Source organism: Periplaneta americana, chromosome 13, assembly GCF_040183065.1.
Source record: "Periplaneta americana isolate PAMFEO1 chromosome 13, P.americana_PAMFEO1_priV1, whole genome shotgun sequence".
NCBI lineage: Eukaryota > Metazoa > Arthropoda > Insecta > Blattodea > Blattidae > Periplaneta > Periplaneta americana.
Genome location: NC_091129.1, coordinates 127,509,250 through 127,522,638, shown reverse-complemented (window position 1 = coordinate 127,522,638; position 13,389 = coordinate 127,509,250). Strand labels below are relative to the sequence as shown.

Here is a 13,389-nt window from a genome sequence, read left to right as displayed (position 1 = left end):
TCTACTAAATAGGCGGAGCAGTGTGCTTGTTTAATTGTCTTTATCAACTACATATGCAATTTACATTAAATTAAACTGACAGAGATATTAGAGTACTGGTAGAAGAGGAACTTTCAAAGAACTCACTGGACATCATTTTCGTCCATGTCTGTTTCATGTTTAAAAATTCATTAAGGTAAGTCATTTACTAACAATGACAATAATAACAACAATTATTATTATTATTATTATTATTATTATTATTAATTTAATTGTAGACCTGGTTGAATGGAAAAGCAGACCTCAAGATCTTGACTCTGTTAGGTAAAATGAATGCCAAATTATTATTATTATTATTATTATTATTATTATTATTATTATTATTATTATTGAATATCTCTGAAATCACGCCAATGCACATTTAAATACTAGTAGGAACTGAAATTCCCAAACATAGGCTACCTCTTATTCAGCACTGCAGTAAAGAATCATCGCTATTCGTAGGGTCTCGGGTTTGAAGAATCATCGGTTGCTTTACTTTCGGCATTTTTAAGTCGTCACTTGCGGACATTGCGGCTGCAATATTTGTTCTATTGAGCTGAATTGGGGGAACCACGTAACACACGTGATAAAGAATCAATGCACTCATAAGGAAAATTTCTGCATGATGCAGTCGAATTGCATAAACAATCTGCAGTATGTTCTCGAATATAGACGACTACACCGTGAAAAAAAAGTCCGTTCAAGAGCAGGAAAGGGCAAAAATGCTACAAAAAGTAGAATATTTCCTAAAAAAGACCCATAGATAATAAATGACCGAAAAATGCAAAATAAAAGTAGGTTATACTAGTTCATGTTGAAGTGAAACGAGTTTATATTGCATTCTGCATTGTCTGTGATGTCTCAGAAAAAAGATGATCCCCTGGACTAAACAAAAAAAAAATTGTCAAAATCATCATTATTGCAGGACTGACTAATATTTGTAACTTATTTCATAACGTTCATTAGACAGACTTAAATCTTATAACAAACTGTGTTTATTTATCCTAATTCCTGTACAGACATTACACGCAATCATAGAGATGTCCTCGAATCTCCTGCCACATTTTAATAGCTCGTAACTTTGTTCTAGAAGCAATGTATTTCTTTGACACGTAGTTCTTGTTTCAAGAAAATTGTATAAGCATTATCCAACAATTATTATAATCACCATCATGGTCATTATAATAAAAATATCATCATCATATAATGTGGCAACAATAAAGAAACTGAACAAAGATTATAGGATTGCCTATGTATCGCTTATGATATCACTGAAAGCAGAAACGTCACAAGCTCTGAGTTACAAGAAATCTTTGCTTAAAACCACTTCTTTCACATGCTGACTGAAAAAATTCAACATAATTATTTATGTTCTCATATACTTGTTCTTTCGGAAGTATTAACATTATTTAATATATGTGATTAAAATCTTATGAAACATTTAACAGTCCCGAAATGCTGTAATATATATTTTGTTCGAAGCCAGAAGACTATAACAATATTCATAAATGCAAAGTGCTGGGATCTCGAGATCCAGACCAGTATGCAGTATTTGGCTATGCAGATGGCATTCTAAGAAACTCTTTTCCGGTTTCAGGGCTGTGTAAAATGTGCTCCATCAATCAGCTCTTTTACTCTCTTCTTCTTGTTCTATTCTAGTATGGCGATAATGTCATTCCAGTAGCAGCTTTAAGTAATAAAAGTGAAATTTTATAATTACACATAAAGATAAAAACAGCAATACGTTATTAATAGAATATTAATGTCAATATAGACACTGATAATAACGTTGATTGCTAGCAACGAATGTACCAAAAACAAACAACTGAAATTTCACAAAATCAGAGCCATATCCATTCTTTAAAGGAAGTGAATGTCGAATAATGAAACTTATAAATTTTAATATTAAACAAAGCTAAAAAAATATATAATTTGTTATCTGTAAAGATATGTCTAAGAATTATTTGTGTCCATTAATGAACAAATAATGAAATATGAGAAGAAACAGAATCAATATCTGGAAATAATGGATAATATCTATTAAATGAAATATGTTCCAACCACTACAAACGAGAGAATTAGAAACACTAAAATCGCTAAAAAAAAACTATGATAGGAACAACCAAAGAGCCTAAACTATGAAGATGATCGCAGTGACGATTATGGTGATAATAATAATAAAAATTTTTATCGGGTAAAAACTGGGTTAATATTATTTAAGATAATTCATTATTACACTACACAAGACATAAATTGCAAAGACCGTTCAGAGTTGTCGAAACATTAATACCGACAATAGAGAACAAGGGTTAAAATGAAGTTATTACCATAATTCAATGGAAACATATAGCAAGCAATATGAAGTATACACATTAAAACTAAATGATATGTCAAACTTCATTAAAATATGACATTCACTTAACTTTAACCCTTGCTTTCTCCGTTTTTAATAAATGGCGCTTGGCACACTATGGCTCTGAACCCTTCAAATCTTGAATGAGAATGGCAGAACAAACTGAAGTACTCCGAGGAAACCTGCCTTACAATCATTTTGTTCATTACAAATCTCACACATGAACTGCCAAGAACCGCACTAAACCCATTTGGTGAGAAGCTACGTATCAAGTGAATAAGCTATTACAGGATATATCAAGATTAACAGAAACATCTTTCACACATATGGAACGAGAATAAACAGCATGTTACTAAAACGCCATGAGATATGCTAAGAGATACATTGTCATACGTTGTCACAACATGATTAAAATTGGTAACAATGGCGCAGAATGATGCACGTGCTTTATCTGTCAGCTCTAGAGGTGTGACGGCACAGGAATAATAGCAGTTCTCTGGTCTATTTTTGGCATACACCTCCCTTTCATTCAAGAACACAACACAACGAGGCACTTTTAAGAAACATTTAAATATCGTGCAACTTGTAGTATTCGTCATAACTTCATCTACTCAATATTGACGAAAGGCGAAGTACACGCAACCCAGACGTGCTGAGGGGATGAAATAGACGGAGGGGGAGTAGCGATGCTGTCTGGGGGGTTGTAGAACCCGTCTGTTGAGTCTGATATTTTTACGGGGTGTGGCCCCTGTAGTTATGACCTATTATAAAGAATAAAATTACACTAACATTCATATCTCAACAACACCGCCTAGCCATTATCCAGAATTACACACGTCACGAGAGGTTCTCCTACCACGGGAATATAATTCCTACTAGTTTTAATAAACCCATTGCACGCATGTGTTTCAATGAAGCGATTCTAGTCTGTTATGATTTTACAATCTCTTCCCCCACCAACTCTGAATTAATATCATTCACGGAAATAGGCCCTGTAATTAAAAAAAATGCATATTAGGGTGATCAGAAGCCAAATAAGGCCGTAAAATAGGCCACGATCTTCCTATATTCCACTCCAACTAAAATACCGGCGCCACACTGACTGGACTATAGATAGCACAAATTATTAATGTGATTGATATAAAATATTTAAACATGATTCATGTCATACATAGAAAATCAGTTTTTTAAAACGTAAGACGACACTCACCTGGAAATACATCCTTCAACTCTGGGCTGTTTCGAATCCAACCATTTCTCTGTTGGATGATGCACTGGAACATGGCTTATCCTAGCCTGTTATTTTTATTTGTGTAAGTGATCTGTAGTGGTTCAAATAGCTATCACATTTTCGTGGAGTGACACAGAACACAGCACTCACTGGACCCCGACACAGAAGCTGGAGACGGACTACTGCTCCAAGCCAGCTCCGGGGTTGCATTCACCCTCACCTCCCTTCGCCCATCACCATCGTCATCTCGGATATCCCTGGCAGGGCCTCGACCATGAACTCTCGGCTAACTTCGGTTACTTTCGCTTCCCCCCCACCTCTCGGCTTCAATATCTCGTCCCAGCTGTTGTGGATGCTGTGTAGCTGGACCTCACATTGAAATTAATGTCGTTACTGTAACAATCGCTGTCATGCAAACTACTGCCCACAAATTTATGCGCATCTCTGCCATGCCGCGCGATAGAGCTCTGGTGGATTTCTTATTTTCGCACTCGCAGTCTGGATATTGACCGAAAGAACTCACGCAGAAGAGATACGTTGCCATGCCGGCACAAAATGTCGCACCATTTAACGAACCACGGAAGATTCTGGGAGGGAGTAGTCTGTCCTATTCAATACGCAGACTGGGTTGGAGGACAGTCAGTTTTTTTTTGTCAATAACGCATATTTCATGGAGTAATATCCTATTCCAAACTAAAAGAGCCTCGCTATGAGATCAATTTTATATTTCATTAAATTTTTTTTTTTCGTGAGTTGTCGATTTGTGTTCAGAGAAGGAAATTATTTTTCAATATATGTATGTATTTATTCACACTGCAATGGGTATATACCCGGTGGCAGTGGTAACTAATTACACTCAATAATGACAATAATAAACTTGCAAATCAAATCTTTCAGGTAAGGCTCCCTGTAAAGCAGATTTGAATAATTTCAAGGGAAAAATTGTTCCGGGGCCGGGTATCGATCCCGGAACAATTTTTCCCTTGAAATTATTCAAATCTGCTTTACAGGGAGCCTTACCTGAAAGATTTGATTTGCAAAATATATACGTCACTGTGTACGTTAACAGAAAACCACAATTTCAAGTCACACAGAGATTGTGTGCACTCGTTGTGGGTCTCTGGCGTTTCGTCAGCCCACGCGAGTTGTGTGGATATAAAGGGAAAAGTTGAGACGGCGTAGGGTGGAGTTCCCGGGTAGCTCAGTGGTAGAGCGCTGGTACGTTCAACCAGAGGTCCCGGGATCGATACCCTGCCCCGGAACAATTTTTCCCTTGAAATTATTCAATAATAAACGTATTAATTAAAAATACAATTAATAATAATACTAATAATTAATACTAACAATAATTTATAATAATAATAATAATAATAATAATAATAATAATAATAGTAATAACAACAGTGAATATCCTAAATTAAATGAAGCACGATCACTTAAAATAACATTTAAAATAATTCTAATTTCTATCTTAAACCTAAGTTCGAACTAAAACCCACGAGTATGAAATGTTCATATCTGCACAAGTACCTTTCAACATTACACCCATTTCGCTGTCAACTCACTCACTGCACTGAAACTACGACACACTTCACTGATTCTATCCTGATTTCACTAACACTTCAAAAACATTTCACTGTTCAAATACTTTGTACTGCCACTATAAACTATAAAGCTTCACTTACAGGAACACGTTTCACTTACACAACACACTTCACTGACACAATATAATTCTTCACTGATACAACACTTCAATAACAAAATATCATTTACACCCTTTAAATACTGTGTATAATTACCGTCTATTAGTAAAGTCCTTAAGCCTATTTTTAAATAGAACCTATTGTATAGAGAATTGGATATTATCATTCTGACAATAATACAGTATTTACTTCTCATTGTTTTACCTTTGCACACAAAATAAAACTCACTCGCTTTAGTTGATGAACCGTTAAAATTAAAATTTCTTCAGCAATAAAACTGGCAACTGTCAATCGAGTTTCTCTACGTCTCAATAAATCAACTTTAATTACATATGGAAGAGCAATTCAATTAATTTTACCGTTGAACAGAAAGTTCAGAATTTAAAAAGTCAGCAGTTGTATTTCTGAATGACACTGAATTCCCTTAACCAATAATATACAATAATTATTTATTTTTTGTCGGATAAAGATTTTTTTTTTATAAATTCCATACTACTAAAAATTGTATTATATTATAGCATTCAGTTTTTCGCAATTAATACAATTAAGAATAATTGTATTTTAATTAGAGAGTTCGAGATTAAATAAAATTGAAATGGAAAACAGTAAAATATGGAAATGATATGTAAGCAGTAACTGCGATATAAACGCATATGTGGTACCAAGAATATGAAAATGTCTATTTTACAAGCTGCATATGTGAGTCGAATTGTGAAATATAACTGACTCTTAAGAACTATCGTATGAAAGCATACAATCATTCAATTTGATAAAGCAATTGCTGTCCATGTTATAATAATACTTTCATTTTATTTACTTCTGAGAGTAAATTAATTTCTACTTTATTTTAATTACGGACCTGAAAACTGAATGGAAAAGATAACAGAGTAGTAACTGAAACTGAAGAAATATAATTCCTAAGATAAGTTTCTGGACAATATCTTAGACAACATAGTAGAAATAGCCAATTAGCCTGTCGTGTGACAATGATTATGAATTATGATGAAGAGAAGGAGGACGACCATTGGCTAATTTGTTCCCTAATGTGTCCGAAATTTATTAGATACCCAAGATTTTATTTTATAATTCTATAACATTAAGTTCATTATCATGGTAATTTAATGGCTAAAATATAAACTCGTAAAATTTAATACAAATTTAAATACAAACCGCACATCTTTTCTCAATCACATATTACGTAACAACTACCAAGCAGTTCCTTGACGAAAGCTTTAATCTGACGAATTCCGTAAGAGTCTACAGAAGAGACACCTTACAAATTGTTTCAATAAGTAGGCGACAGGAACAAAAACGGCTAAATGTGAAACTTTACATTAAACATTGCCAAATGATCTCTGTGTACCATTTATTCAAATTTGTCTGAAGAATTTGAAAAATTATTGTGCTGATGACAACATATTTGAGAATAAACTCTTTTCTTTTCTGAATAACACCTGCAACAAAAATTCATGTCCATACCTAAAGGATAAACTTGTCACATTTTTTTTTTTTTGCTAGCCATAGGAGGCTGGTCTACGCTACACCCGTGATGGGATGGGATGGGATGGGATGGGATGGGATGGGATGGGATGGGATGGGATGAGGTGATATGATATGATATGATATGATATGATATGATATGATATGATATGATATGATATGATATGATATGATATAATATGATATGATATGATATGATATGATATGATATGATATGATATGATGATATATGAGACGATGGAGATTTTTTGGGATTCCACAGGGAACCGGAGCTTCCGGAGAAAACCCCTGTGTTACCTGGACCACGAACTTTTCCGGAAATAAGGTATGTAACAAAATTTACAAAATTTCGTGCAATTATTTAGAGGTATGGTGAAACATGGTAGGCCAGAAACGTATTGAGTGACTTCTACAGCACCAATATACCTTTCTTATGCTGAATGTGAGTAAAATAAATGTTGAAATCTTCTGTAGAATCAAACACACTCTAATAGTTACGTCAGTATTTTGAATATTTTTCAGACAACTGTTATTAAAATGCTTAATATTAGGCTATTCACAATGAAACACTATTTAAGGATATCCAATAATTCAGAAGTAAGCATTTACATCGTTAAATTGGACTTAGCACCTCCAACATTCCGGAACTACATGCAGATTCCATCATCACGGTAATAAGGTCTAGTACCACAACCGAAGGGTCGCCTATTCTGTTGGGTCGTAGATCTTGAATGTGAACAAAATTCAATAGTTGAGGGAAACAAACTGACGGACGAAAAAATAGATGGCATATCAAAAAACGACTTTTTTCGGCAATAGCAATGCTAAAATAACGTATTCTTGTGAAAATCGAAACTTACCTTTTGCAACATTGCAATACTTCCATCTTTATATTTTATATAATAAGGTAAATATGAGCACGATTTTTAAGAACTAAAGCAGCATTATAGAAACATGCTAAACAAAATTAACTCAGGAAGCTCTATTGTTAATTTATAATCTATATCTGTATGCACACGCATTTAAGTGCGATAATTCCCATTTGTGAAGGAAATGCATCCTGTAATAAAATATATGTTTTTATGAACACGATAAAAACGTGATATTTCTAGTTCAACGACAAACAAGTTAGGTTTAATATCAGTAGGCTAGTACATACAGATCGACATGAATTGTAGAGCAATAACCTTGACCCTGACATACAAAATCGTGCAATTTACACTTTCTCATAACAGCGTTCACTTTCACTAACGTACATTCCAGACTCTTTCTCTTTCGCTTCCTGCTCCGTCTTCTTCCAGCAGTTCTAACGCAGATCTGTTGCACGCTACTTAAATATATAAGATTATCATAATTCTCTATTTCTATCGCACTTCTCTAAGAGAGTGGTATGAAACGCTAAGCCTATCTTGCAAGATTCCCGAAGACAAATATTCATCATCATCATCATCATCATCATCATCATCATCATCATCATCATCACGGGTTGAGCCGGTAGGCCCGTTCCGTCCCCATTAGAATTGTTCTCTCCAACGAAACCTAGGACGACCAACATTTCTCCTTCCTCTTGGAGCATACTGGAAAGCTTTCTTGGGAATTCGGTGATCCTCCATCCTTTCTAGATGTTCCATCCACCTATTTCGTTGATTTGTTAACTTTTGTGTTATTCCCTCTATCCCTAATTCTTTTCTGATATCTTCATTCCTCTTGTGTTGTAATAATGAATATCCCGCCACTGATCTTAGGAATCTCATTTCTGAGCCTTCTAGTCGTCTTTTGTCTCTTTCTGTTAAGGTCCATGTCTCTGCTCCGTAAAGTAGTACTGGAAGGGCTACTGTTTTGTAGAGTTTTAACTGTGTTTCTTTCGTTATTCTTTTTCCTAAGCTCCGTCTACTTGTTTCACATATACCTTGAAATCCATGCATCTTTTCTTCCATATCTCTTTTTTCCATATAAGAAATGTTGCATCCTAAATATTTAAAATTACTAACTTGCTCAATAATTTTGGAGTCAATAACTATTTTCGACCTTTTATGCTGGGTCCCTATGAAAGCCATTGTTTTTGTTTTAGTGTGTGATATTTTTAAATTATAGCCTTTGGTTATTTGACTCAGTTTATAAGCTGCACTCTGGAGGTTGTATTCTGTATCAGCAATCACCACTTGGTCGTCTGTAAAAAGTAGGCAATTTACAGGTGTTTCATCTAAGATAAAATCACAGTTTAAAATATTCAGCCAGTCATCAATGGCTTCGTTAAGATATATATTAAATAAAGTGGGTGATAGTGGGCACCCTTTTCTAACACCTCCATTAATTTCTGTTGTTAATTTACCTGTACCTTTCCCTTTGTCAATGCAAATATTGGTATTAAGATACATGCTACGTAATGTTCTTATCAGATGTTGTGGGTATCCTCTTTTCTCCATTATTTTCCATAATTTTGATCTATTCACTCTATCAAAAGCCTTCTCATAATCGATGAATAATAAGTGTGTTTCTAAGTTATATTTTCTTATTTTTTCAATTACCTGGTTTATGGTGAAGATACAATCTGTTGTTGATCTTCCTTTCCGGAATCCATGCTGTTCGTTTTTTAACAATACTTCTGTAATTTTATTTAATCTTCTTGTTATTAATTTTGCATATATCTTATAACAAGTACCCAGTAATATTCTATGTGTCTATATTTACAGCCGTGTTGCTCCAAAATAGAAAGTTAATTGGAAGGTCAAACAGTTGTAGAGGTGTATCTATAAGAATTGTCTGACAGCTGATCGAGGTCGCAAGTGACTGCCGAAATGAGGTTTTATAACCACAGTCTAGTATATACAGTCACGAAGGTTGAGTGTATGAGGGTGCAAGGAACAATACACTGTGCAGGTACTATTTCGCATTGTCTGTAATGAGGCGATAGTAGCGATCCTAGTGGTTAGCAACTATCTATGGATGCATATTTACTACGTATTGAGCTTCGTGACTGTATATACTTGACTGTGGTTTTACTGTATGAACATTGTTTTATTCTAGGAAAGAAGTTTTGTTAGCAAATACTGTCTTCCTCCGACGAGTTTAGCGCTGGGACCTGAGGTATTCTTGCTATCGGTGCGGGGGGTTGCAGGTAGATTCTTTTGTTGCTACAGCCAAGCCGAGCCGAGCGGAGTGGGAAGTATTAATCGTCCAAAAATATGCAGTCTTCAGTTTGTAGTAGTGTGTGAATATTTCATATACATATTGTTTACCTAGGGCTATATGGTTTTGTTATTAATGTATTAAATATATTGTTGCAATTTTTGCTCAAACATTTCCCTGATGTTAGCTATGTTAATATTATATGAATTACTCATATTAAATATTTCATCGTTACAAGTCATTTTTAAGGAAACATGCTGTGGAAAAGTTTTTGGTTTTATTCTATTGGAATTTTAGAATATGTGTGATTGGTATCGTGAAAAACAGATTCCTATAATGTCATACGAAAATCGTTTGTTAGTGATATCTTAAAATACAAATCAAGTAGTTTTACTTCTCAAGTGAGTTCAGCAGTTCAGTATATTTAAATTGATTACTTTACAAATTTAATTCAATTCTACTAATCACTAAATTGTATAGTATAATTCTTCTTTTCATTTATATTATTGTAGTTGTATTATGATTTTTCTTTTTATTTATTTTACTGTATTTGTATTTCTGGTGGTGTGATGGCCTTAACTGCACCAGAATAAATAAATAAATAAATAAATAAATAAATAAATAAATAAATAAATAAATAAATAAATAAATGAATAAAATTTTCTACAATACTTTCCTTCTCTGAACACTCAAGTACGAATGGTTGTATCTCTATCTCGCCAAAAATACGTTATAAAACTAATAGGCATACTGCTCTCGTAAATTGGGCGAATGTTTTCAGTATGATTGTACTTCCTTCCAGACTGCCGCTGTCACTGTTTCCTCCCACTCCAGTACCTCGCTAGACTAGTCGGAACCACATTCCTCTCAGCACTAAACTCCTCAGAGGATGACAGTATGTGTGTAACTAATGCCTACCCACTTCCCTTGCGTGATTCGGGTTCCGCATACTGCGGATAGATGGTAGGATTGTGACCCATTATCACTTTTCACACCACTTAGTGGGCAGGATGGGTATCTGTGCAGAGTTATGTCGTGTTCTAGGGTGAGTGTAAGTGTAGTGTAGAGAATGGGTGAGGATGATGATGGTGAGGAAGGAAGAAGAGGAAATCCGGTGTCGGCACGTAGCCTACTCCTGTCGAATAGCACCAAAGGGACCGCCAGGCTTAACGTCCCCATCCGACGGACGAATCACTATAAACAGTGACATACGCATTCTCTTCATATGCACTGCGGAGAGATTTGAAATTTAACCAGGTATATTGGTGGACAATCTAGTGATCAGAAATTGTGCACTGCCACCTCTTCTAGTCCCAAGATAGAATTTCACACGAAAATTCCTGACCCCGCCGGAAATCGAACCCGGGCCGGCTAGTCTGGAGGCAGACACGCTACCACAAAGCCAACTCGGCGACTGTTAGCAAATATTCAACACGTTACATGCCGGTTACCCAATGTAATACATTTACATCGGATAAACTATCGCTTATCGAGAAATAATGTAATCGCCGCTTGAATGTTATTCACAGCTCTTAAAAAGTATAAAAGACTAACGAAATCATTTCCGTGCAAAGTTAGCCCATACTCTCTTTAGACACGCATACGCCATGTATCATGCCAATCTACTGTATAGTGGCATGAGCACTATACCCTATAATTATGAAAATTACTGCTAGACAGTGAGCGACCTTCGCCTTATAGTGCAACACGCTTGCGATTGTGTCAACTGAGCAAGGTCCGTGATAAGGTGATCACTGTGTACACGGGAGACTCGGATTTCGATGCCATGACGTGCCTACATGTTGGTGGAGAAACTCTATCTCACAGCTTCGTTCTATCTTCTTCTTAACTTTTACAATAAACTGTCTAGCTTTTATTAATCAGTTAATCTTTTAGTACTTTGATTTTTATTGTATTTGTAAATTTAATATTAATTGTAATTATAATTGTAATTGTATTTTTAATATTGTATGGGGGAATCCAGAAATGCATATAGAGTGTTAGTTGGGAGGCCGAAGGGAAAAAGACCTCTAGGGAGGCCGAGACGTAGATGGGAAGATAATATAAAAATGGATTTGAGGGAGGTGGGATATGATGATAGAGAATGGATTAATCTTGCTCAGGATAGGGACCGATGGCGGGCTTATGTGAGGGCGGCAATGAACCTCCGGGTTCCTTAAAAGCCAGTAAGTAAGTAAGTATTTTTAATATTGTAGTTGTAATCCCCTGGTAGATGGCCTTATCCCTACCAGGTTAAATAAATAAATAAATAAATAAATAAATAAATAAATAAATAAATAAATAAATAAATAAATAAATAAATAAATAAATAAATAAATACCCTAGCATAACATATTTTACAGAGCAATGTTAATTAAATCTTTTCTTCAAAGTATCATGTTTTTCAACTGTGAGTTGAGATTTAATTTCCACGACGTAGGCAAGCAGAGTCTCTCTCTCTCTCTTTTTTTAAATATCGTCATCACAGTAAAACACTTAGGCCTAGGGGAGAGTCGGGTACTATCGGACATCGGGTAATATCGGACAGTGAGTTTCTTTCATCTACCACACGATGATAGCACCTGATTGACATGGTTACGTTTCTGTGATGTCGCATAGAGAAACGTAACCATGTCATTCAGGTACTACCATATGGTGGTAGTTGAAAGAAACGCACTGTCCGATACTACCCGATGTCCGATACTACCCGACTCTCCCCTATATGACTAGGGTAGACGACACCTCTGCTAATCTCTGCTAATACCTATTTTGCCCTGATGATGGGATGCAACCTGTATGTAGTTCCAAAAAGTTGAAAATGTTGAGTTCTAGAACAAGATGTAATAGGCTACCCAAAAGTCTATTTCTGACGAAAATGCAAACACATAAAAAAAATATCGCTCAAAATTTCTTCTATATCAACATATGCTCGAATTTACTTAATTTCATGCTTAGAAATCAATATGTTAAGAACTTTTTTTTTTGGCAATAATAATCTCTCAATTCCCTATCACCCGAATTCTCTCTTGGCGAGTGACTAGTTTAGAGATAACGCTGAAATATGGAACTTGTCTATTTCATATCAATCACAGAAGCAGTGACTTAACTAATAATTATTATCTCTTCTAGCTCCAATCTTTTTACTTCCTTTTGTTACAACTTCATTTAATTTTATCTATTTCCTGCAGCCCTTAACTGCCCTAAAATAGCATATCTGCAACTTGTAACTTATTGTAGTTATCGTCGAAGCGTCACAACCGTATACAGGATGAATCGTAAATAATGTAGTTAATTTCAGGGGTCATTCTTTGAGATATTTCAAACAATACAGTTTAATATAATTTTGCTCGTGTTTGCTTCCTTTTCGAGATAAAAATTGTTTCATATGAAACATTTCATAGCATGTTTTTGGAAAGCCATTGATTTAATTCCCAGGATGCTCAGTCAATTTA

The 13,389-nt window shown here is 35.0% G+C and overlaps 1 protein-coding gene across 2 annotated transcripts in view; it reads right to left on the bottom strand.

The window, feature by feature from the left end:
* Nucleotides 1-13,389, bottom strand: part of LOC138712412 (SLIT-ROBO Rho GTPase-activating protein 1-like) — a 595,908-nt gene that overhangs the window by 454,000 nt on the left and 128,519 nt on the right. The window contains exon 1 of one of the 2 annotated variants that reach the window (XM_069844188.1): nucleotides 3,585-3,811. The exons of the other annotated variant lie outside the window; for it this stretch is intronic. Coding sequence (XP_069700289.1) covers nucleotides 3,585-3,657 — 73 coding nt within the window. The 5' untranslated portion in view covers nucleotides 3,658-3,811. Of the gene's footprint in view, nucleotides 1-3,584; nucleotides 3,812-13,389 lie in introns of those variants that run through there. 2 annotated transcript variants of the gene reach the window in all.